This window comes from Oncorhynchus kisutch, linkage group LG13 (genome assembly GCF_002021735.2).
Source record: "Oncorhynchus kisutch isolate 150728-3 linkage group LG13, Okis_V2, whole genome shotgun sequence".
Taxonomy (NCBI): Eukaryota; Metazoa; Chordata; class Actinopteri; order Salmoniformes; family Salmonidae; genus Oncorhynchus; species Oncorhynchus kisutch.
The window spans coordinates 73,784,932-73,810,970 of NC_034186.2; the positions used below are offsets into that span (position 1 = coordinate 73,784,932).

A 26,039-nucleotide genomic window follows, 5' to 3' on the forward strand; every position below is an offset into this window, starting at 1 on the left:
GTGACTTACAGTTAGTGCATTCATCTTAACATACAGTAGCTAGGTGGGACAACCACACATCGCTGTCATTGTAAGTACACTTTTCCTCAATAAAGTAGCTATCAGCAAAGTCAGAGCTAGATAGGGAGGGGGTGGAGAGTGGGAATTTCATTTCTACCTGGAGCATCAATAATGTCAAGATTTACTTCAACCTCATCAGTTCCTTCACTCACCCAGGAAGGCAGAGGGTGAGACGGTTCCATTGCTACGGGAGACCATGACACTGATGCCCGTCTCCACGAAGGGGACAGAGAAGTCCACGACCTCTGACCTCTCCTCGTTGATGGTGAGGGATCCGATGGCCATATCTGCTCGCTGTCCCACCACCTGATGGACGGGAGGAAAAACTACAGTCAGAGAGATAGAGGGGTACACTGGCATTATAACACATTATTATAGGATAAACTACAGTCAGAGAGATAGAGGGGTACACTGGCATTATAACACATTATTATAGGATAAACTACAGTCAGAGAGATAGAGGGGTACATTGGTCTTATAACACATTATTATAGGATAAACTACATTCAGAGAGATAGAGGGGTACACTGGCCTTATAACACATTATTATAGGATAAACTACATTCAGAGAGATAGAGGGGTACACTGGTCTTATAACACATTATTATAGGATAAACTACATTCAGAGAGATAGAGGGGTACACTGGCATTATAACACATTATTATAGGATAAACTACAGTCAGAGAGATAGAGGGGTACACTGCCACATAACACATTATTATAGGATAAACTACATTCAGAGAGATAGAGGGGTACACTGGTCTTATAACACATTATTATAGGATAAACTACAGTCAGAGAGATAGAGGGGTACACTGGCATTATAACACATTATTATAGGATAAACTACATTCAGAGAGATAGAGGGGTACACTGGTCTTATAACACATTATTATAGGATAAACTACAGTCAGAGAGATAGAGGGGTACACTGGCATTATAACACATTATTATAGGATAAACTACAGTCAGAGAGATAGAGGGGTACACTGGCATTATAACACATTATTATAGGATAAACTACAGTCAGAGAGATAGAGGGGTACACTGGTCTTATAACACATTATTATAGGATAAACTACAGTCAGAGAGATAGAGGGGTACACTGGCCTTATAACACATTATTATAGGATAAACTACATTCAGAGAGATAGAGGGGTACACTGGTCTTATAACACATTATTATAGGATAAACTACAGTCAGAGAGATAGAGGGGTACACTGGTCTTATAACACATTATTATAGGATAAACTACACTCAGAGAGATAGAGGGGTACACTGCCGCATAACACATTATTATAACACATTATTATAACACATTATTATAACACATTATTATAGCACATTATTATAACACATTATTATACACAGGTCTAAAAACAACCCCTATCATTGTTCTCCTCGTCCATCCAATCAAGAACAAATCGGCCCGAGACTGAATATAGTTGATGATCCCTGACCTATAACCTGTCTGACCCTATATATTGGTTAGCACCTTATGTAGTCTGCTGAATGGGCTACAACACAGTGTAAACACCAGCCACGTGTCTCCTGCTACGCATCTCTTCATCACACAAAGTGAGTTATCCCCCCCCTCCCCCATCTAAATCAAAAACTGCTGTGTCGGCTTATTGAATAAGTGACATGTTAATCTACGTTAGACACAGCACCTTCTCATTTCAGAGTTTATCAGCAGAAAAGGGGGAGCAACCAGCAATGCAACACACACTCCCCTCTTCAAGTCTCTGGATTAGCTACCTGATCAAAGAACGGCAGGCTTTGAAACATCTGATCAAAAGACAGAAACTAGCCTGAGAAAATAAAACACACTTCACCATTTGCATGTGAATATAGGTGGATAGACACCATTGGCCCTGGTTCAAGTCATAAAGATGGCAGATAAAGAATAGGTAGTGAGATTGTTTCTGCTGCCATGACAACCAGGATGTACCAGCGTTCCCTGTGGGACCTGAGGAGGTGCAGCGGGACACTTCCATCAAAAATCACCCCCCTGTCCTACTCACTCACAGTGTGTGTGTGTGTGTATGTGTGTGTGTGTATGTGTGTATGTGTGTGAGTGTGTGTGTGTGTGTGTGTGTGTGTGTGTGTGTGTGTGTGTGTGTGTGTGTGTGTGTGTGTGTGTGTGTGTGTGTGTGTGTGTGTGTGTGTGTGTGTGTGTGTAATAAACAATGTATGTCTGTAAGTGCTGGCTGTGGTTAAGGGCCCATAACTCTGCATGTGACTGATGTGACACCCAGCGTTTAACTGGTTGCCCCGGAGGCAGAAGCATAGGCCAGGGAACACTTGAACATACACCCACACACACACACTAAGTTAAGCTACAGCAACCTACACACACACTGAGGAACAACACAAACACATGCGCAGTGCTACACACACGTACATTCTCATGCTGAGCTATAGTCGTACAACAGTGAAACACACAGAAACAGCTAGCCTGACCTTCCAACCAGGAAGAAAAACCACCTTAGAAGGTCCTTAACTTCCATAAATCATGACCTCTGAATCAGAGGAACAGTCATGTGACCTTACTCTAATCCATCAATCATCAGCCATCCAATCAACCAAATGTTATTTGTAATGGCAGCAGGCAGTGTGCCAAGTCTCAGTGCTCCTCTCCTCTCTGGCGACAGCTGTCTCAGTGCTCCTCTCCTCTCTGGCAACAGCTGTCTCAGTGCTCCTCTCCTCTCTGGCGACAGCTGTCTCAGTGCTCCTCTCCTCTCTGGCGACAGCTGTCTCAGTGCTCCTCTCCTCTCTGGCGACAGCTGTCTCAGTGCCCCTCTCCTCTCTGGCGACAGCTGTCTCAGTGCTCCTCTCCTCTCTGGCGACAGCTATCTCAGTGCCCCTCTCCTCTCTGGCGACAGCTGGTGTGGAAAGTAGCTTTGACCTTTTCCCAACAACTATTATGGTCAAGAAGAACTACGTACTGTAGCCTACCCATGTCTAATCAATGTCTAATCAATCATTCACGTTTTACTGACCTCTCCAATCATGCCGTTCCACACTCCATCAATCTTCTTCCCGTGCTTTCCATTGGTCACCAGGTAGAGGTCATAGGTGAAACCCACGATCTTAGCCAATCGTTTGAGGATGTCGATGCAGAAGCCCTTACAGCACTGTTTCTTTGGGGGATCCTGGACAGGAATACTGGAGGAAGGAAGAGGGAGACGAGGTGCAGGAGAGGAAAGACAGAGAGAGAGAGAGAGAGAGAGAGAGAGAGAGAGAAAGAGAAAGAGGGAGTGAGTGAGTGAGAGAAAGTGAGAGAGTGAGAGAATATATAACCTTTAAAAGATGTTGTTATATTTAAGACAAAGAATGTCTCTCTTCCTCAGTCAGGGCTATGCCTTTAAGTGAGAGTCAAATTGTTCTCATCCTTCCTAGAGGTGGTGAACCGTGACCGGTGGACCTCTACTGCAGCTCTATTGTGTTTGTGTCCAATTTAACCCCCGTATATCTTCAACTGAATCACATATAACCCTATCTACCATCTGGGCTCACACTCACCACTACACGATTGAGAAGGATGAGAGGTAATGTGGAGAGTGGAGGGTTAATATGGGATTTGTTTGTGTTCAATACACCATGAAAGTGATTATGTCATATGTTGACACCACGTGATCATTACACTGGAGACACATGATAATATGAAGGTCGGTCTGTGAAAAACGACAGTTCCATTTTGCTGATGTGTTTGGCTCCAGGGGGGTCTTGTTGCCACTGTACTGTATGTGTGTCACTAGGGGATGATCCGTATTTTACTGTGTCCTCCAAGACCCTGGACAGTCCCCTGATGAAGTGTCCCGGGGTAAGGAATGTATTTTATTGTGTATTGGACAGGAACATAATTGTCTAATTTGACCCGTCACCCCTGCCTTCTGACCTGGCGTTCAGGGGTCGTCGGCAGGGTACAGAGTCTCTGATGCAGGTGTTGGAGGCGGCGTCAGCCAGCTCCACGATGACAAACGGACGTTCCTCCAGAGTGACCACGCGCAGGTGCTGGGCGCCATCAGGCGGTTGGAGGAATGGACCGTAACGCGACCACGCTGGATAAACCAAATCCAACTTACCGTTCTCCCACATCCCTACCTGGGGAAAGAGAAGGAAGTGGGTTAGACAGGATACACACAAACACACTCCCATCAACCAAATCCTGTCACATCAGTCACAGCTTTCCTGTTTTGCATGTTATTTTGGCATTAATACGTGTCACATATCAGTTTGCAAACAATGCAAAAAAAAATATATATATATCATTGAGTTAATAAAGCTGCATACAAACATGGTCTCTTTTTTGTTTTCTTCAGTAAGTCAGCTCCAAAATGCAGGTGTTTCAGACTGGCTTAGTGCTTTCTGTGGTGGTGGGGCAAGCCAGCAGAAAATACGGAGCGTTGTGCCGTGATTGGCTCAGTGCTCCGTCACTCATGGGAACACTACGTCACCACCAAGTCTAGAGGTAGAAAATTCTAGCCCATTGGGTGCTGCCATAGAGTTACATTAGAAGTGCCCATCCAAGTAGGCTCAAGGTCATTGGCCACAGATAAAATGATGTCAAATCACATTATATCTACCTTAGCTTTGATTGGACTGATGATGTCAACATCATACTTTCAAAATCTTAGGGATCAAGCTAGACAAGCAGTCATCATTATGAATCATGTCGACAAATTACTGGCAAATCCTTTCTTCCAGTTCCCAGTTGTTTAGAAAGCATCCAGAGAATGACAGACTTTGATGACATAGTTTGATGACAAAATTTGCCCACGAAGGGCTGCCGGGCCACCGTCCTGTTCAAGTGAACACAGCACAACAAGGTGAGTCCAATAATGTCTTGTATGCTGCTGCATAAATTATGTAATATGACAGGGAGATATGTATACTGTAGCTAAGAAAGTACTACTAAGTGTATGTTGTGTAGTAAGTTGTTAGTGGCCCATGTGCCTCACCCTAATAATTTGGTCTATTTTCACCTATTAATTTCACCTACTGTTCTGACTTGGTGGTGTATATCTAGCCTATAACCTGTTTTTGAGAAATATAGTCATTGAATATTGTAAGAGCTATCCTACGGTTCTGACTTGGTGTACAGGGAGAAGGCTGTAAGAACGGCCCATGTTCTGAATTCTGATGCTGTACATTTCAAAAGTGCTGAACAAATAGTTATAATGACTATGTCTATCCTAGCTCGCTTTTTAATGTCATAATCGAAATGAGGCATTGCCTTATCCGCTTGTCGTCCCCTTACGCCATAGTTTGTACTGTACATCTCAATTGTCAGCAGAAACCACATTTGTTTAAGCAAGTCAGCCATATCAGCTATGTTTTTTTAAAGGCAGTAAATGAGGCTGAATGAACTGTTTCGTTGCCAAACAAGGCTCCGCTGAAAGCCAGGTGTAGCGGTGGTAAGGTATTTGGACTGCTGTTGGGACTCTACTGTTGGGACTCTGCTGTTGGGTCTCTGCTGTTGGGACTCTGCTGCTGGGACTCTACTGTTGGGACTGCTGTTGAGACTCTGCTGTTGGGGCAGCTTTATCTAGGCCCTAACAGTTTGTGGGCATCGTTTGTCACCGTTATAGTGCAATTAATGTATTGTTTAGTGTTGTGTAGTGTAGTGGCTTTGCTGGCATACATCCCACATTACATTTTTCCCCCCCACCAAGATTTACATGCTAAAATGGCCAGTGAGATCAGCCATCCAGTTTAATATATTGTACTGTACTATATGTGAACCAGTGAGTAAAGAAATAACAGGGCTGACAGTGTTTCAACTACATCCCCCTCAGACGAAGCAGACAGTCAACAGACACGAAGAGAACATTCAGACCCAGGATTCTCTCAACCACACACACACACACACACACACACATACACACACACACACGCACACACACCAACCAACCAACCAACCAAACCAGGGTTATTGAGAGAGCGATAATCCACACACTGCCATAAAGAGTTATTCCAATTTAAGCAACGGGAGACACATAAAGAAGACCTCACACTAGAACTGAACAACAGTGTCCCCTTCAGACTGAGGTCTTTCAACAGATCTAAAGTCTTGCAACTATTGAGTGCAGTGATCTGGAAAAGGAGTACTGTAGCCTGGGATTGAATATAGTGTACCAAGCTGATGTTCTGACTGAATAACTTTAACTACATAAACCAGCCACTAGATCAGCTGCAGGACAGATATATTAAGATTATGGTTGAGTTCAATAGGAGAAAACAATTAAACGTCCACAAAATCTATATGCTTCCAAGAAAAACTGTTCCGTGAAGATGTACATAAAGAAAATATTCAAACCAAAGATGCTGTCTAAAATAAAATAAGATTCTGAAGGAAAAAAGAGCTCAACGATATTCAGCAACGTTCATAACCCCTTGTGCAGTGTTTCTTTAGTAGAAACAAGCTGTGTCAGCGCTTTGTTGTTTGTTGATCATGTAAACAATGTTCAGTACCATAGTGAATGCTGCTGTGCTAGTCTAGCAGTGTTGCTCCTACAGAGGACAGGAGAGCAGTGTTAGTGCTGGGTAATGTTTAGCAGTGTTGCTCCTACAGAGGACAGGAGAGCAGTGTTAGTGCTGAGTAATGTTTAGCAGTGTTGCTCCTATAGAGGACAGGAGAGCAGTGTTAGTGCTGGGTAATGTTTAGCAGTGTTGCTCCTACAGAGGACAGGAGAGCAGTGTTAGTGCTGGGTAATGTCTAGCAGTGTTGCTCCTACAGAGGACAGGAGAGCAGTGTTAGTGCTGGGTAATGTTTAACAGTGTTGCTCCTACAGAGGACAGGAGAGCAGTGTTAGAGCTGGGTAATGTCTAGCAGTGTTGCTCCTACAGAGGACAGGAGAGCAGTGTTAGAGCTGGGTAATGTCTAGCAGTGTTGCTCCTACAGAGGACAGGAGAGCAGTGTTAGAGCTGGGTAATGTCTAGCAGTGTTGCTCCTACAGAGGACAGGAGAGCAGTGTTAGTGCTGGGTAGTGTTTAACAGTGTTGCTCCTACAGAGGACAGGAGAGCAGTGTTAGAGCTGGGTAATGTTTAACAGTGTTGCTCCTACAGAGGACAGGAGAGCAGTGTTAGTGCTGGGTAATGTTTAACAGTGTTGCTCCTACAGAGGACAGGAGAGCAGTGTTAGTGCTGGGTAATGTTTAACAGTGTTGCTCCTACAGAGGACAGGAGAGCAGTGTTAGTGCTGAGTATTGCCTAGCAGTGTTGCTCCTACAGAGGACAGGAGGGCAGTGTTGGTGCTGAGTAATGTTTAGCAGTGTTGCTCCTACAGAGGACAGGAGAGCAATGTTAGTGCTGAGTAATGTTTAGCAGTGTTGCTCCTACAGAGGACAGGGGAGCAATATTAGTGCTGAGTAATGTTTAGCAGTGTTGCTCTTACAGAGGACAGGAGAGCAGTGTTAGTGCTGAGTAATGTTTAGCAGTGTTGCTCCTACAGAGGACAGGAGAGCAGTGTTAGAGCTGGGTAATGTTTAGCAGTGTTGCTCCTACAGAGGACAGGAGAGCAGTGTTAGAGCTGGGTAATGTTTAGCAGTGTTGCTCCTACAGAGGACAGGAGAGCAGTGTTAGTGCTGGGTAATGTTTAGCAGTGTTGCTCCTACAGAGGACAGGAGAGCAGTGTTAGAGCTGGGTAATGTTTAGCAGTGTTGCTCCTACAGAGGACAGGAGAGCAGTGTTAGTGCTGGGTAATGTTTAGCAGTGTTGCTCCTACAGAGGACAGGAGAGCAGTGTTAGTGCTGGGTAATGTTTAGCAGTGTTGCTCTTACAGGGGACAGGAGAGCAGTGTTAGAGCTGGGTAATGTTTAGCAGTGTTGCTCCTACAGAGGACAGGAGAGCAGTGTTAGTGTTGGGTAATGTTTAGCAGTGTTGCTCCTACAGAGGACAGGAGAGCAGTGTTAGTGCTGAGTAATGTTTAGCAGTGTTGCTCCTACAGAGGACAGGAGAGCAGTGTTAGTGCTGAGTAATGTTTAGCAGTGTTGCTCCTACAGAGGACAGGAGAGCAGTGTTAGTGCTGGGTAATGTTTAGCAGTGTTGCTCCTACAGAGGACAGGAGAGCAGTGTTAGTGCTGGGTAATGTTTAGCAGTGTTGCTCCTACAGAGGACAGGAGAGCAGTGTTAGTGCTGGGTAATGTTTAGCAGTGTTGCTCCTACAGAGGACAGGAGAGCAGTGTTAGAGCTGGGTAATGTTTAGCAGTGTTGCTCCTACAGAGGACAGGAGAGCAGTGTTAGTGCTGAGTAATGTTTAGCAGTGTTGCTCCTACAGAGGACAGGAGAGCAGTGTTAGTGCTGGGTAATGTTTAGCAGTGTTGCTCCTACAGATGGCAGGAGAGCAGTGTTAGAGCTGGGTAATGTTTAGCAGTGTTGCTCCTACAGAGGACAGGAGAGCAGTGTTAGTGCTGGGTAATGTTTAGCAGTGTTGCTCCTACAGAGGACAGGAGAGCAGTGTTAGTGCTGGGTAATGTTTAGCAGTGTTGCTCCTATAGAGGACAGGAGAGCAGTGTTAGTGCTGGGTAATGTTTAGCAGTGTTGCTCCTACAGAGGGCAGGAGAGCAGTGTTAGAGCTGGGTAATGTTTAGCAGTGTTGCTCCTACAGAGGGCAGGAGAGCAGTGTTAGTGCTGGGTAATGTTTAGCAGTGTTGCTCCTACAGAGGACAGGAGAGCAGTGTTAGTGCTGGGTAATGTTTAGCAGTGTTGCTCCTACAGAGGACAGGAGAGCAGTGTTAGAGCTGGGTAATGTTTAGCAGTGTTGCTCCTACAGAGGACAGGAGAGCAGTGTTAGTGCTGGGTAATGTTTAGCAGTGTTGCTCCTACAGAGGACAGGAGAGCAGTGTTAGTGCTGGGTAATGTTTAGCAGTGTTGCTCCTACAGAGGACAGGAGAGCAGTGTTAGTGCTGGGTAATGTTTAGCAGTGTTGCTCCTACAGAGGACAGGAGAGCAGTGTTAGTGCTGAGTAATGTTTAGCAGTGTTGCTCCTACAGAGGACAGGAGAGCAGTGTTAGTACTGGGTAATGTTTAGCCGTGTTCTGCAGTGTTTCTGTGTTCTAAGCCAGAGCTGGGTGCTCCCCTCCCGGGTGCTAGGTAATGGTGCAGTTATTGTAAAGAGAACATTAAATATTCAGTGAGAGCCAACAGTGTGGATGTGCAGAATAGGCATATAGAGGTGTCTTATCCGCTTTGTGTGTATGTGCATGTGTGTGTGCGTGTGTGTGTGGTGTGTGTGTGTGCGTACTATAATTGTGTATGTATACAGTATGTAGGAATATAGGAATATGTGTGTGTGTATGTGGGTCTGTCTCTGTGTGTGTGTGTGTGTGTGTGTGTGTGTGTGTGTGTGTGTGTGTCTTCTCCTGGGTTTGCTCTAAGACTGAGGGCCAGTGCAGAGCTCCTAATTTAAAGGGTTTCAAAGGAAATGGCAGAAGTCAGCATTTTACAACACGCTGAAACTGGACTCTGGTGGACTGTTACAATCAGCAGGAGACTGAGATCCACCACTCTGTGTGTGTGTGTGTGTGTGTGTGTGTGTGTGTGTGTGTGTGTGTGTGTGTGTGTGTGTGTGTGTGTGTGTGTGTGTGTGTGTGTGTGTGTGTGTGTGTGTGTGTGTGTGTGTGTGTGTGTGTGTGTGTGTGTGTGTGTGTGTGTGTGTGTGTGTGTGTGTGTGTGTGGCGGAATGTAGATGTGTGGGATGGAAGACGGTGTGTTTAACAAAGAGCATTCTGAGCGTCTCCCTCTACACTGATAGTGACAGCGGTAAAACCCTGCAGTATTAAACAGAAAGAAGCACATCTCCAACAGGTGACAGGGGCTGGTATTATGGGTTTCTGAACAAAACACAGCTTCATAAAATATGCATGACATGTCAGGAGCGATGTAGTGGGCTACGCATACACACACACACACCCCACGGCACAGCGCAGCTACGCTAGCTCCAGGAGCCAGACGCTAATGAGGCAAAGCAGTAAGTGTCATGTCAGGCTAGTTGTCTTTTATGTTCTCTCACGTTCTGCTCAGGTGTTTTCCTTCTAACATCACACACAGGCCACGGCTCAACACGCTGTAGTCTGCCCTTTAAACAAGCCTAACCTACCAACCAACCAACCAGGGAGGAGAACAGAGAGGCTGTAGGACAGATGTAGGTTTGCATCACTACATGTAGACTACATTGTTACTTAGCTCCTGTCTGCTGAGCAGCTGGAAGCTTGATGTACCTATGGAGACCTGCCATGGCTAACACCTCTAATATAGGTTGAGGTTAGATGTACCTATGGAGTCCTGTCATGGCTAACACCTCTAATATAGGTTGAGGTTAGATGTACCTATGGAGTCCTGTCATGGTTAACACCTCTAATACAGGTTGAGGTTAGATGTACCTATGGAGTCCTGTCATGGTTAACACCTCTAATATAGGTTGAGGCTAGATGTACCTATGGAGTCCTGTCATGGTTAACACCTCTAATATAGGTTGAGGTTAGATGTACCTATGGTACATCCATAGGTACATCTAACCTGCCATGGCTAACACCTCTAATACAGGTTGAGGCTAGATGTACCTATGGAAACCTGTCATGGCTAACACCTCTAATACAGGTTGAGGCTAGATGTACCTATGGAAACCTGTCATGGCTAACACCTCTAATACAGGTTGAGGCTAGATGTACCTATGGAAACCTGCCATGGCTAACACCTCTAATACAGGTTGAGGCTAGATGTACCTATGGAAACCTGCCATGGCTAACACCTCTAATACAGGTTGAGGCTAGATGTAGCTATGGAAACCTGCCATGGCTAACACCTCTAATATAGGTTGAGGCTAGATGTACCTATGGATACCTGCCATGGCTAAGACCTCTAAAATGGGTCGGTTGCTATCACAGACTGCAACATGTTACGGGATTCTTCCGATGGCATTGAGGAGTACACCACATCAGTCACTGGCTTTATCAATAAGTGCATCGAGGACATCGTCCCTACAGTGACTGTACCTACATACCCCAACCAGAAGCCATGGATTACAGGCAACATTCGCACTGAGCTATAGGGCAGAGCTGCCGCTTTCAAGGTGCGGGACTCGAACCCGGAAGCTTACAAGAAATCTTGCTATGCCCTGAGACGAACCATCAAACAGGCAAAGCGTCAATACAGGGTTAAGATTGAATCAAACTACACCGGCTCCGACGCTCATTTTATGTGGCAGGGCTTGCAAACTATTACAGACTACAAAGGGAAGCACAGCCGTGAGCTGTCCAATGACACGAGCCTACCAGGCGAGCTAAATCTATGCTTCTATTCTCACTTCGAGGCCAGTAACACTGAGGCAAGCATGAGAGTATCAGCTGTTCCAGATGACTGTGTGATCAAATCAAATCAAATCAAATCAAATTTTATTTGTTACATACACATGGTTAGCAGATGTTAATGAGAGTGTAGCGAAATGCTTGTGCTTCTAGTTCCGACAATGCAGTAATAACGAACAAGTAATCTAACTAACAATTCCAAAAAATACACAGTGTAAGGGGATAAAGAATATGTACATAAGGATATATGAATGAGTGATGGTACAGAGCAGCATAGGCAAGATACAGTAGGTGATATCGAGTACAGTATATACATATGAGATGAGTATGTAAACCAAGTGGCATAGTTAAAGTGGCTAGTGATACATGTATTACATAAGGATGCAGTCAATGATATAGAGTACAGTATCTACGTATGCATATGAGATGAATAATGTAGGGTAAGTAACATTATATAAGGTAGCATTGTTTAAAGTGGCTAGTGATATATTTACATCATTTCCCATCAATTCCCATTATTAAAGTGGCTGGAGTAGAGTCAGTGTCATTGACAGTGTGTTGGCAGTAGCCACTCAATGTTAGTGGTGGCTGTTTAACAGTCTGATGGCCTTGAGATAGAAGCTGTTTTTCAGTCTCTCGGTCCCAGCTTTGATGCACCTGTACTGACCTCGCCTTCTGGATGACAGCGGGGTGAACAGGCAGTGGCTCGGGTGGTTGATGTCCTTGATGATCTTTATGGCCTTCCTGTAGCATCGGGAGGTGTAGGTGTCCTGGAGGGCAGGTAGTTTGCCCCCGGTGATGCGTTGTGCAGACCTCACTACCCTCTGGAGAGCCTTACGGTTGAGGGCGGTGCAGTTGCCATACTAGGCGGTGATACAGCCCACCAGGATGCTCTCGATTGTGCATCTGTAGAAGTTTGTGAGTGCTTTTGGTGACAAGCCGAATTTCTTCAGCCTCCTGAGGTTGAAGAGGCGCTGCTGCGCCTTCCTCACGATGCTGTCTGTGTGAGTGGACCAATTCAGTTTGTCTGTGATGTGTATGCCGAGGAACTTAAAACTTGCTACCCTCTCCACTACTGTTCCATCGATGTGGATGGGGGGGTGTTCCCTCTGCTGTTTCCTGAAGTCCACAATCATCTCCTTAGTTTTGTTGACGTTGAGTGTGAGGTTATTTTCCTGACACCACACTCCGAGGGCCCTCACCTCCTCCCTGTAGGCCGTCTCGTCGTTGTTGGTAATCAAGCCTACCACTGTTGTGTCGTCCACAAACTTGATGATTGAGTTGGAGGCGTGCGTGGCCACGCAGTCGTGGGTGAACAGGGAGTACAGGAGAGGGCTCAGAACGCACCCTTGTGGGGCCCCAGTGTTGAGGATCAGCGGGGAGGAGATGTTGTTGCCTACCCTCACCACCTGGGGGCGGCCCGTCAGGAACCCCAGTACCCAGTTGCACAGGGCGGGGTCGAGACCCAGGGTCTCGAGCTTGATGACGAGCTTGGAGGGTACTATGGTGTTGAATGCGGAGCTGTAGTCGATGAACAGCATTCTCACATAGGTATTCCTCTTGTCCAGATGGGTTAGGGCAGTGTGCAGTGTGGTTGAGATTGCATCGTCTGTGGACCTATTTGGGCGGTAAGCAAATTGGAGTGGGTCTAGGGTGTCAGGTAGGGTGGAGGTGATATGGTCCTTGACTAGTCTCTCAAAGCACTTCATGATGACGGATGTGAGTGCTACGGGGCGGTAGTCGTTTAGCTCAGTTATCAGCTACGCTCTCCGTAGCCGACGTGAGTAAGACCTTTAAACAGGTCAACACCAGGCCGTGTGCTCCGGTCATGTGCTGACCAGGTGGCAGGTGTCTTCACTGACATTTTCAACATGTCCCTGATTGAGTCTGTAATACCAACATGTTTCAAGCAGACCACCATAGTCCCTGCGCCCAAGAACACAAAGGCAACCTGCTTAAATTATTACAGGCCCGTAGCACTCACGTCCATAGCCATGAAGTGCTTTGAAAGTCTGGTAATGGCACACATCAACACCATTATCCAAGAAACCCTAGACCCACTCCAATTTGCATACCGCCCAAACAAATCCACAGATGATGCAATCTCTATTGCGCTCCACACTGCCCTTTCCCACCTGGACAAAAGGAACACTTATGTGAGAATGCTATTCATTGACTACAGCTCAGCAATCAACACCATAGTACCCTCGAAGCTCATCACTAAGCTAAGGATCCTGGGAATAAACACATCCCCCTGCAACTGGATCCTGGACTTCCTGATGGATAGGTAGCAACACATCTGCCATGCTGATCCTCAACACTGGAGCCCCCCAGAGGTGCGTGCTCAGTCCACTCCTGTACTCCCTGTTCACCCACGACTGCATGGCCAGGCATGACTCCATCACCATCTTTAAGTTTGCAGACGACACAACAGTGGTATGCCTGATCGCCGATAACAATGAGACAGCCTATAGGGAGGAGGTCAGAGACCTGGCCGGGTGGTGCCAGAATAACAACCTATCCCCCAACGTAACCAAGACTGAGGAGATGATTGTGGACTACAGGAAAAGGAGGACAGAGTACGCCCCCATTCTCATTGACGGGGCTGTAGTGGAGCAGGTTGAGAGCTTCAAGTTCCTTGCTGTCCACATCACCAACAAACTAGAATGCTCCAAACACACCAAGAGAGTGAAGAGGGCACGACAACACCTATTCCCCCTCAGGAAACTAAAAAGATTTGGTATGGGTCCTGAGATCCTCAAAAGGTTCTACAGCTGCAACATCAAGGGCATCACTGCCTGGTACGGCAATTGCTCAGCCTCCGACCGCAAGGCACTGCAGAGGGTAGTGCTTACAGCCCAGTACATCACTGGGGCTAAGCTGCCTGCCATCTCAGACTTCTACACCAGGCGGTGTCAGAGGAAGGCCCTAAAAATTGTCAAAGACCCCAGCCACCCCAGTCATAGACTGTTCTCTCTACTACCGCATGGCAAGCGGTACCGGAGTGCTAAGTCTAGAACAAAAACAGGTAATCAAATGGCTACCCGGACTATTTGCATTGTCCCCCCCCCCCACTCCTCTTTTACGTTACTGCTACTCTCTGTTCATCATATATGCATAGTCACTAAAACCATATCTACATGTACATATTACCTCAATCAGCCTGACTAACCGGTGTCTGTATGTAGCCTTGCTACTTTAATAGCCTCGCTACTTTATATAGCCTCGCTACTTTATATAGCCTCACTACTTTAATAGCCTCACTATTGTTTTTCACTGTCTTTTTACTGTTGTTTTTATTTCTTTACTTACCTATTGTTCACCTAATACCTTTTTTGAACTATTGGTTAGAGCCTGTAAGTAAGCATTTCACTGTAAGGTCTACACCTGTTGTATTTGGTGCACGTGACAAATAAACTTTGATTTGATTTGAGGCTAGATGTACCTATGGCATCCTGTCATGGCTAACACCTCTAATATAGGTTGAGACAGACAGACAGACAGACAGACAGACAGACAGACAGACAGACAGACAGACAGACAGACAGACAGACAGACAGACAGACAGACAGGCAGGCAGACAGGCAGGCAGACAGACACATTCTCCAGGAGCTGGGATCTGCTGCCATTTAAATGAGAATAAACAACGACCCAATGACCCAACAACCAGACCAGAGCAGCTCCTACTGTAAAGCCTGCGTTTGAAGTTTTTACCAACCAAAGACCATCATCCAAGCACACTGCAGCATACCAGGACACAAACAGATATAAAGGGAGACTGACTGACAACTAGTGTATGGAGATTGTACAGTGCTTATGGAGAAATCGGATGTCATTGTTTGAGAATAAAGGGAGAAGTTCAGCTGTCGAGAGGAGAAGCTCAGACAAAGGAATCAGTGAAAACTGAAACTAGAAGAAAATAACAACCATGGATAACGTGTGTGTGTTTGTGTGCGTGTGCGTGTGCGTGTGTGTGTGCGTATGCGCGTGCGTGTTGGCTATATTGAACATCAGCGAGGAGATACTAAAACTCAAAGAGACAAGAGAAAGTCAACACACGCAGCAGGGAGAAAGAAAGAGGCCAAACGATCAGCGGTCAGTCCTGTCCCCACCTCAGGCACAGATAACCACAGTGAACTTTACATGAACACAAACCTCTGTGACCTGCCCTTGCTTGCTGTTAAGTTTATGTTGTGCTTGTTGACAAGGTTTGGCCAGTTCAAGACACTCTAAATGATTTTCTGTTGTACTAATCACCTGGACATCAAAACAACAGGAAATTGAAAAGATAATATCTGCAAATCTACAACCAAATGGCCCTAAATGGAGACATGCCAGTCACAGCACAACAACAGGAAGTGATGCCTGCACAGTCACAACAACAGGAAGTGATGTAAGGTCCTTACATCCTCCCAGCCTTTGCCAGGTGTATAGGAGATGACTTCTAGGACGGGGTTGGCCAGGTAACCGTCACTGTCGAAAGAGTAGTCTCTGCCACCCAACGTGATGTTGCTGAAATACCTGACATTGGGAGACAGGGGGTGGGGTGAGGGGGGAGGGAGAGAGAGAGAGAGAGAGAGAGAGGGAGAAAGAGAGTCAGACGGTGCAGTGAGTGAGACTTCTGGGCCACAGATTAACTGCCCCCTCAGATTTCTCATGTTAAAAAAAATATGAACGTTTTTTTTTTTCTCTGTAATTCTACTAGCCACCTAGACATTTTATGAAGTTGGCTTTAGCCCAGATTGGTTCCCTATCTCATAACTAGCTCCAAATAAGCCATTTCAGACTGTTCATCAAGTTAAGCTAGCTTATCTAACTATTTTAGCTGGCACGACTGCTGGCAAGGTTGATAGACTTTAGAAAAGCAAGCAATTACTAAATGTACTGAATAACCCTCACATTCCTTTCAATTTAAGCAAAGATGCATAGAAGCATATTTAGTTTCTTAAAAAAAAACACCATTCAGGAGGATACAGACAGCTCAAGAGGTATGCTTAGATACTGTATGCATAAATATATACAGTTGAAGTCGGGAAGTTTACATACAACTTTTTCACAATTCCTGAAATTTAATCCTAGTAAAAAATTCCCTGTATGTTATGGAGATTCATATGTTTAAGGTAATGGTACGATAATGACTAAATTATTTATACTTTCAAATGAATGTTAAGGCAATAACTAACAGTACTCCAACCAGTCACTGGATAATGGAGTGAGATGTATTTGAATCATAAGACTAGAATTGTGAATCGAAAAAGAGAAACTGTTTAACAGAAAAGGAACTGTGGCAGACAACTTGTGACCACTGTGAAACTAATAACAGGGAAGAAGGTCTCTCCACCCAGGAAGGGGAGAAACCGTTAGGCTTGCAGTAGATTATGTAACATGTTGCAGGATATGATAAGCAATGTATGTGTTGGAGTAGACTTGTAAAAAGCACTGACAGTGTTAGAGAAGAGGAGGGGCATTTATAAGAGGTATGGTATATGGTATGACCAAATGTGAGGTAGAAAAGGCTATGTGCATTGTATGATTTTCAGAGCTCTCGTAAATAAACATTCTAACTATTGTAGGCTGGGACTCCATCTGTTTCATTCAACTAGAATCTTACAAATTCTGGGTTGCAGACTGAGTAGTTTATGAAAATTGAGAGCATAATTCTCTTGACACTGTCTTAGGTCAATTAGGAAGACCACTTTATTTTAAGAATGTGTAATGTTAGAATAATAGTAGAGAGAATTATTTATTTCAGATTTGATTTCTTTCATCACATTCCCAGTGGGTCAGAAGTTTACATACTCAATTTAGTATTTGACAGCATTGCCTTTAAATTGTTGTACTTGGGTCAACCATTTTGGGTAGCCTTCCACAAGCTTCCCACAATAAATTGGGTGAATTTTGGCCCATTCCTCCTGACAGAGCTGGTGTAACTGAGTCAGGTCGGTAGGCCTCCTTGCTCACACACTCTTTTTCAGTTCTGCCCACAAATTTTCTATAGGATTGAGGTCAGGGTTTGTGATTTTTGCCACTCCAATACCTTGACTTTGTTGTCCTTAAGCCATTTTTCCACAACTTTAGAAGTATGCTTGGGGTCATTGTCCATTTGGAAGACCCATTTGTGACCAAGCTTTAACTTCCCGGCTGATGTCTTGAGATGTTGCTTCAATATATCCACATAATTTTCCTACCTCATGATGCCATATATTTTATGAAGTGCACCAGCCCCTCCTGCAGCAAAACACCCCCACCACATGATGCTGCCACCCCCGTGCTACACAGTTGGGATAGTGTTCTTCGGCTTGCAAGCCTCCCCCTTTTTCCTCCAAACATCACAATGGTCATTATGGCCAAACAGTCCTATTTTTGTTTCATCAGACCAGAGGACATTTCTCCAAAAATTACGATCTTTGTCCCCATGTGCAGTTGCAAACTGTAGTCTAGCTTTTGAGGATTGGCATCTTCCTTGCTGAGCGGCCTTTCAGGTTATGTCGATATAGGACTTGTTTTACTGTGGATATAGATACTTTTGTACCTGTTTCCTCCAACATCTTCACAAGGTCCTTTGCTGTTGTTCTGGGATTGATTTTCACTTTTCGCACCACAGTATGTCCATCTCTAGGAGACAGAACGCGTCTCCTTCCTGAGTGGTATAACGGCTGCGTGGTCTCATGGTGTTTAAACTTGCGTACTATTGTTTGTACAGATGAACGTGGTACCTTCAGGCATTTTGAAATTGCTCCCAAGGATGAACCAGACTTGTGGAGGTCTACCATTTTTTTTCTGAGGTCTTGGCTGATTTCTTTTAATTTTCCCATGATGTCAAGCAAAGAGGCAATGAGTATTGAAGGTAGGCCTTGAAATACATCCACAGGTACACCTCCAGTTGACTCAAATGATGTCAATTAGCCTATCAGAAATTCTAAAGCCATGACATCATTTTCTGGAATTTTCCAAGCTGTTTAAAGGCACAGTCAACTTAGCATTTGTAAACTTCTGACCCACTGGATTTGTGATACAGTGAATTATAAGGGAAATAATATGTCTGTAAACAATTGTTGGAAAAATTACTTGTGTCATGCACAAAGTAGATGTCCTAATCGATTTGCAAAAACTATTGTTTTTGGACATAATACTATGCTAGGCTATCGATAAACTTACACAGACGCTTGTCTTGCTATCACTGTAAAGCATAATTTCAAAATCTGAGACGACAGGGTGATTAACAAAAGGCTAAGCTGTGTTTCGCTATATTTCACTTGTGATTTCATGAATATGTTCTAGTAAGATTATTTGACCGTTGCGCTATGCTAATTAGTGTAGTTGCTGACAATTCTCCCGGATCCGGGTCCTAGTTCCAAGAGTTAACAAGAAATTTGTGGAATGGTTGAAAAATGAGTTTTAAAGACTCCAACCTAAGTGTATGCAAACTTCCGACTTCAACAGTATATATATATATATATATATATATATATATATATATATATATATATATATACAGTGCCTTGCGAAAGTATTCGGCCCCCTTGAACTTTGTGACCTTTTGCCACATTTCAGGCTTCAAACATAAAGATATAAAACTGTATTTTTTTGTGAAGAATCAACAACAAGTGGGACACAATCTGGAAGTGGAACGACATTTATGGGATATTTCAAACTTTTTTAACAAATCAAAAACAGAAAAATTGGGCGTGCAAAATTATTCAGCCCCCTTAAGTTAATACTTTGTAGCGCCACCTTTTGCTGCGATTACAGCTGTAAGTCGCTTGGGGTATGTCTCTATCAGTTTTGCACATCGAGAGACTGAAATGTTTTCCCATTCCTCCTTGCAAAACAGCTCGAGCTCAGTGAGGTTGGATGGAGAGCATTTGTGAACAGCAGTTTTCAGTTCTTTCCACAGATTCTCGATTGGATTCAGGTCTGGACTTTGACTTGGCCATTCTAACACCTGGATATGTTTATTTTTGAACCATTCCATTGTAGATTTTGCTTTATGTTTTGGATCATTGTCTTGTTGGAAGACAAATCTCCGTCCCAGTCTCAGGTCTTTTGCAGACTCCATCAGGTTTTCTTCCAGAATGGTCCTGTATTTGGCTCCATCCATCTTCCCATCAATTTTAACCATCTTCCCTGTCCCTGCTGAAGAAAAGCAGGCCCAAACCATGATGCTGCCACCACCATGTATGACAGTGGGGATGGTGTGATCAGGGTGATGAGCTGTGTTGCTTTTACGCCAAACAAAACTTTCTGCATTGTTGCCATAAAGTTCAATTTTGGTTTCATCTGACCAGAGCACCTTCTTCCACATGTTTGGTGTGTCTCCCAGGTGGCTTGTGGCAAACTTTAAACGACACTTTTTATGGATATCTTTAAGAAATGGCTTTCTTCTTGCCACTCTTCCATAAAGGCCAGATTTGTGCAATATACGACTGATTGTTGTCCTATGGACAGAGTCTCCCACCTCAGCTGTAGATCTCTGCAGTTCATCCAGAGTGATCATGGGCCTCTTGGCTGCATCTCTGATCAGTCTTCTCCTTGTATGAGCTGAAAGTTTAGAGGGACGGCCAGGTCTTGGTAGATTTGCAGTGGTCTGATACTCCTTCCATTTCAATATTATCGCTTGCACAGTGCTCCTTGGGGTGTTTAAAGCTTGGGAAATCTTTTTGTATCCAAATCCGGCTTTAAACTTCTTCACAACAGTATCTCGGACCTGCCTGGTGTGTTCCTTGTTCTTCATGATGCTCTCTGCGCTTTTAACGGACCTCTGAGACTATCACAGTGCAGGTGCATTTATACGGAGACTTGATTACACACAGGTGGATTGTATTTATCATCATTAGTCATTTAGGTCAACATTGGTTCATTCAGAGATCCTCACTGAACTTCTGGAGAGAGTTTGCTGCACTGAAAGTAAAGGGGCTGAATAATTTTGCACGCCCAATTTTTCAGTTTTTGATTTGTTAAAAAAGTTTGAAATATCCAATAAATGTTGTTCCACTTCATGATTGTGTCCCACTTGTTGTTGATTCTTCACAAAAAAATACAGTTTTATATCTTTATGTTTGAAGCCTGAAATGTGGCAAAAGGTCGCAAAGTTCAAGGGGGCCGAATACTTTCGCAAGGCACTGTATATTACCTAGAATTAAGCATAACGATTATGGCTCTGGATTGCAGGAAAAAGCTTTTCAGGTATTTCAGGTGGGGGCCTTGCGCAATTTCAACTTATTTTGTTAATAAGACAAGGCAGTTTTTATGACCGTTGTGTCATCATGTCATCCCAGTGTATTTATATCATATGAAAATAGATCATCAGAGAGAATCCTAGTAGGATGCAGTTCCAGCCAGTGAACAGCAGGAAGCAGTACGTAAGGTGCTATCTGTCATCGGTTGCTTTTCCTGTTCATTCTCTTCTCCTTTTGGAACCATTTGGCTGTATCTTCTATTTGCATACCTAATCCTCTTTAAAAAAATCTATGTAATTTAGCAGACACTCTTATCCAGAGTGGTTTATAGGAGCAATTTGGTTTAAGTGCCTTTTTCAAGGGCACAGATTTTTCACCTAGTTGGTTCAGGGATTTGAACCAGCAAGCTTTTGGTTACTGGCCCAATGTTCTTAACCACTAGGCTGCATACTCCCCTATGCAGACCTTGTTCAAGGGCACAGATTTTTCACCTAGTTGGTTCAGGGATTTGAACCAGCAAGCTTTTGGTTACTGGCCCAATGTTCTTAACCACTAGGCTGCATACTCCCCTATGCAGACCTCCTCTTTACCCTCACCCCAACAACCTCCCATGCTCCCCCTTTTCCCCTCTACATCCATCCCTCCTCCCCCCTCACCTCATCCTCCCCCGCACCCTGTGTGTTTGATTGGATTCCGTCATGCAGTTGGTGACAAAGTTTGGCCCTCCAGAGGCCCCATAGTCACGGCGCAGTGCCACCGCCCCGTGGGTCAGTATGGACACGCCCCGGGCGATCCTCATGCGGGGCTTGTCCTTCCAGCCCTGCGGACGCACGGCGAACAGGGCCCTGGGGAGACCCTCCATGCCAAGGCCGGACAGGGCTGGCCCCACAGCGAACCACATGTGAGAGGGACCAGCCTGACCCGCGGCCCAGGCTGCTTTAAACACCAGCTCGGCCTCCTCCTGGGAACAGTAGAGCAGACGTACCTGGTGGAGGGGAATACAGGGGAGGAGGAGAGGGGAGATACATGGGTACATAGTGAGATAAGGGGAGACAGGGAGAGAGAGAGGGAGAAGGCTGGAGAGAGAGAGGGCGAGGGGCAGAACAGCAGACTACCTGGAGGAGTAGAATACAGGGGAGGAGGAGAGGGGAGATACATGGGTACATAGTGAGATAAGGGGAGACAGGGAGAGAGAGAGGGAGAAGGCTGGAGAGAGAGAGGGAGAGGGCTGGAGAGAGAGAGGGAGAGGGGCAGAACAGCAGACTACCTGGAGGAGTAGAATACAGGGGAGGAGGAGAGGGGAGATACATGGGTACATAGTGAAATAAGGGGAGACAGGGAGAGAGAGAGGGAGAGGGGCAGAACAGCAGACTACCTGGAGGAGTAGAATACAGGGGAGGAGGAGAGAGGAGATACATGGGTACATAGTGAGATAAGGGGAGACAGGGAGACACCACAGGTAACTTCCACAAAGCTGTGAACGATCTGAGAGACAAGGCAAGAAGGGCATTCTATGCCATCAAACGAAACATAAATTTCAACATACCAATTAGGATTTGGCTAAAAATACTTGAATTAGTCATAGAGCCCATTGCCCTTTATGGTTGTGAGGTCTGGGGTCCGCTCACCAACCAAGACTTCACAAAATGGGACAAACACCAAATTGAGACTCTGCACGCAGAATTCTGCAAAAATATCCTCCGTGTACAACGTAGAACACCAAATAATGCATGCAGAGCAGAATTAGGCCGATACCCACTAATTATCCAAATCCAGAAAAGAGCTGTTAAATTCTACAACCACCTAAAAGGAAGCGATTCACAAACCTTCCATAACAAAGCCATCACCTACAGAGAGATCAACCTGGAGAAGAGTCCCCTAAGCAAGCTGGTCCTGGGGCTCTGTTCACAAACACAAACACACACTACAGAGCCCCAGGACAGCAGCACAATTAGACCCAACCAAATCATGAGAAAACAAAAAGATAACTACTTAACACATTGGAAAGAATTAACAAAAAAACAGAGCAAACTAGAATGCTATTTGGCCCTACACAGAGAGTACACAGCGGCAGAATACCTGACCACTGTGACTGACCCAAAATTAAGGAAAGCCTTGACTATGTACAGACTCAGTGAGCATAGCCTTGCTATTGAGAAAGGCCGCCGTAGGCAGACATGGCTCTCAAGAGAAGACAGGCTATGTGCTCACTGCCCACAAAATGAGGTGGAAACTGAGCTGCACTTCCTAACCTCCTGCCCAATGTATGACCATATTAGAGAGACATATTTCCCTCAGATTACACAGATCCACAAAGAATTCGAAAACAAATCCAATTTTGAAAAACTCCCATATCTACTGGGTGAAATTCCACAGTGTGCCATCACAGCAGCAAGATTTGTGACCTGTTGCCACGAGAAAAGGGCAACCAGTGAAGAACAAACACCATTGTAAATACAACCCATATTTATGCTTATTTATTTTATCTTGTGTCCTTTAGCCATTTGTACATTGTTAGAACACTGTATATGTATATATATAATATGACATTTGTAATGTCTTTACTGTTTTGAAACTTCTGTATGTGTAATGTTTACTGTTAATTTTTGTTGTTTTTCACTTTATATATTCACTTTGTATGTTGTCTACCTCACTTGCTTTGGCAATGTTAACACATGTTTCCCATGCCAATAAAGCCCTTGAATTGAATTGAATTGAATTGAGAGGGAGAGGGGCAGAACAGCAGACGTACCTGGTGGAGGGGAATACAGGGGAGGAGGAGAGGGGAGATACATGGGTACATAGTGAGATAAGGGGAGACAGGGAGAGAGAGAGGGAGAAGGCTGGAGAGAGAGAGGGAGAGGGGCAGAACAGCAGACTACCTGGAGGAGTAGAATACAGGGGAGGAGGAGAGGGGAGATACATGGGTACATAGTGAGATAAGGGGAGACAGGGAGAGAGAGAGGGAGAAGGCTGGAGAGAGAGATGGAGAGGGGCAGAACAGCAGACTACCTGGAGGAGTAGAATACAGGGGAGGAGGAGAGGGGAGATACATGGGGTACATAGTGAAATAAGGGGAGACAGGGAGAGAGAGAGGGAGAGGGGCAGAACAGCAGACTACCTGGAGGAGTAGAATACAGGGGAGGAGGAGAGAGGAGATACATGGGTACATAGTGAGATAAGGGGAGACAGGGAGAGAGAGAGGGAGAAGGCTGGAGAGAGAGAGGGAGAGGGGCAGAACAGCAGACTACCTGGAGGAGTAGAATACAGGGGAGGAGGAGAGGGGAGATACATGGGTACATAGTGAGATAAGGGGGAGACAGGGAGAGAGAGAGGGAGAAGGCTGGAGAGAGAGAGGGAGAGGGGCAGAACAGCAGACTACCTGGAGGAGTAGAATACAGGGGAGGAGGAGAGAGGAGATACATGGGTACATAGTGAGATAAGGGGAGACAGGGAGAGAGAGAGAGACAGAGAGAGAGTTGGAGAGAGAGGGATAGGGACAGAACAGCAGTCTACCTGGATGAGTAGAATACAGGGGAGGAGGGGGAGACAGACATATACAATAGTGATATACGTAAAGGTCAAGGGTCAAGGGAGACAGAGAGGAGGAAGGGGAGGGAGAGATGGAGAGACAGAGGTTACTAGAGGAGGGGCAGAGGAGAGGAGAGATATACAGGTTATGTAGTGAGATTAGGGATATGGAGGGGGACAGAGAGAGAGAGAGAGAGAGAGAGAGAGAAAAGGAGCAACAAGACTCTCCTGTAGGGGAAAGACAAAGCTATACTAACTAGTGAGGTGAAGGTTAAAGGATAGAAGCTTGATGAGGGGGAGAAAGCAGGAGGAGTAAGGGGGAGGGGAAGACAAGAAGAGTAACGAGGAGGGGGAGAAGGCAGGAAGAGTAAGGAGGAGGGGGAGAAGGCAGGAGGAGTAAGGAGGAGGGGGAGAAGGCAGGAGGAGTAAGGAGGAGGGAGAGAAGACAGGAAGAGTTAGGAGGATGGGGAGAAGACAGGAGGGGTAAGGAGGAGGGAGAGAAGACAGGAGGGGTAAGGAGGAGGGAGAGAAGACAGGAAGAGTAAGGAGGATGGGGAGAAGACAGGAGGGGTAAGGAGGAGGGAGAGAAGACAGGAAGAGTAAGGAGGATGGGGAGAAGACAGGTGGGGTAAGGAGGAGGGAGAGAAGACAGGAGGGGTAAGGAGGAGGGAAAGAAGACAGGAGGGGTAAGGAGGAGGGAGAGAAGACAGGAGGGGTAAGGAGGATGGGGAAGACAGGAGGATGGGGAAGACAGGAGGAGGGGGAGAAGACAGGAAGAGTAAGAATGAGGGAGAGAAGACAGGAAGAGTAAGGAGAGAAGTAAGAGCTGATGTTACTGCTGTGTTTATGAGCGTACTAATGACAGACGGTGGGGGATGACACATATGTGTTAATGAGTTTGAGCATGACAAAGGAGGGAGACAATATGACAGTGGGGGATGGAGAGAATGAGAGAAGGGGGGGTCTAAAGAGCAAACACACCTGAGGGGAAAAGGGGGGAGGTTAAACACTGACATAAGTTATTAAAAGCAGCAGAGTCTTGGGAGATAGAGAGGGAGGGGGAGAGAAGGGGAGCGGGAGGGACAGAAAGAGAGAGAATGGAGTACAGTATTGAGAAGGGAAGTATCAAGCAGATTAGTCACTTGTGGGAGAAAAGGGGGAGGAGAGAGAAGTGATGTGGGATGGGGGAGAGAGGGAAGGGATGGGGGATGGGGGAGAGAGGGAAGGGATGGGGGATGGGGAGAGAGGGAAGTGATGGGGGATGGGGGAGAGAGGGAAGGGATGGGGGATGGGGGGAGAGAGGGAAGGGATGGGGGGATGGGGGAGAGAGGGAAGTGATGAGGGATGGGGGGAGAGAGGGAAGTGATGGGGGATGGGGGAGAGAGGGAAGTGATGAGGGAGAGAGGGAAGTGATGAGGGATGGGGGGAGAGAGGGAAGTGATGGGGATGGGGGGAGAGAGGGAAGTGATGAGGGATGGGGGAGAGAGGGAAGGGATGGGGGATGGGGGGAGAGAGGGAAGGGATGGGGGGTGGGGGGAGAGAGTGAAGTGATGGGGGATGGGGGGAGAGAGGGAAGTGATGGGGGAGAGGGGAGTGATGAGGGATGGGGGGCTAGAGGGAAGTGAGGGGGGATGGGGGGAGAGAGGGAAGTGATGAGGGTGGGGGGAGAGAGGAAGTGATGGGGGATGGGGGAGAGATGGAAGTGATTGGGGGGAGAGGGGAGAGAGGGAAGGGATGGGGGATGGGGTAGAGAGGGAAGTGATGAGGGGATGGGGGAGAGAGGGAAGTGGATGGGGGATGGGGAGAGATGGAAGTGATTGGGGGAGAGGGGGAGAGAGGGAAGGGAGATGGGGGATGGGGTAGAGAGGGGAAGTGATGAGGGATGGGGAGAGAGGGCAGTGATGAGGGATGGGGGGTATGGGGGATAGAGGGAAGTGAGGAGGGATGGGGGAGAGAG

At 45.9% G+C, this 26,039-nt stretch overlaps 1 protein-coding gene across 1 annotated transcript in view; it reads right to left on the reverse strand.

Moving 5' to 3' along the window:
* LOC109887340 (glutamate receptor ionotropic, NMDA 2D) overlaps nucleotides 1-26,039 on the reverse strand; it is a 129,697-nt gene that overhangs the window by 91,747 nt on the left and 11,911 nt on the right. Inside the window, exons 3-7 of the mRNA XM_031838110.1 lie at nucleotides 21,208-21,536; nucleotides 15,779-15,893; nucleotides 3,964-4,169; nucleotides 3,065-3,230; nucleotides 213-366 (exon numbers count right to left, since the gene is read on the reverse strand). Of these exons, the coding sequence (XP_031693970.1) occupies nucleotides 213-366; nucleotides 3,065-3,230; nucleotides 3,964-4,169; nucleotides 15,779-15,893; nucleotides 21,208-21,536 (970 nt within the window). The remainder of the gene's footprint in view (nucleotides 1-212; nucleotides 367-3,064; nucleotides 3,231-3,963; nucleotides 4,170-15,778; nucleotides 15,894-21,207; nucleotides 21,537-26,039) is intronic.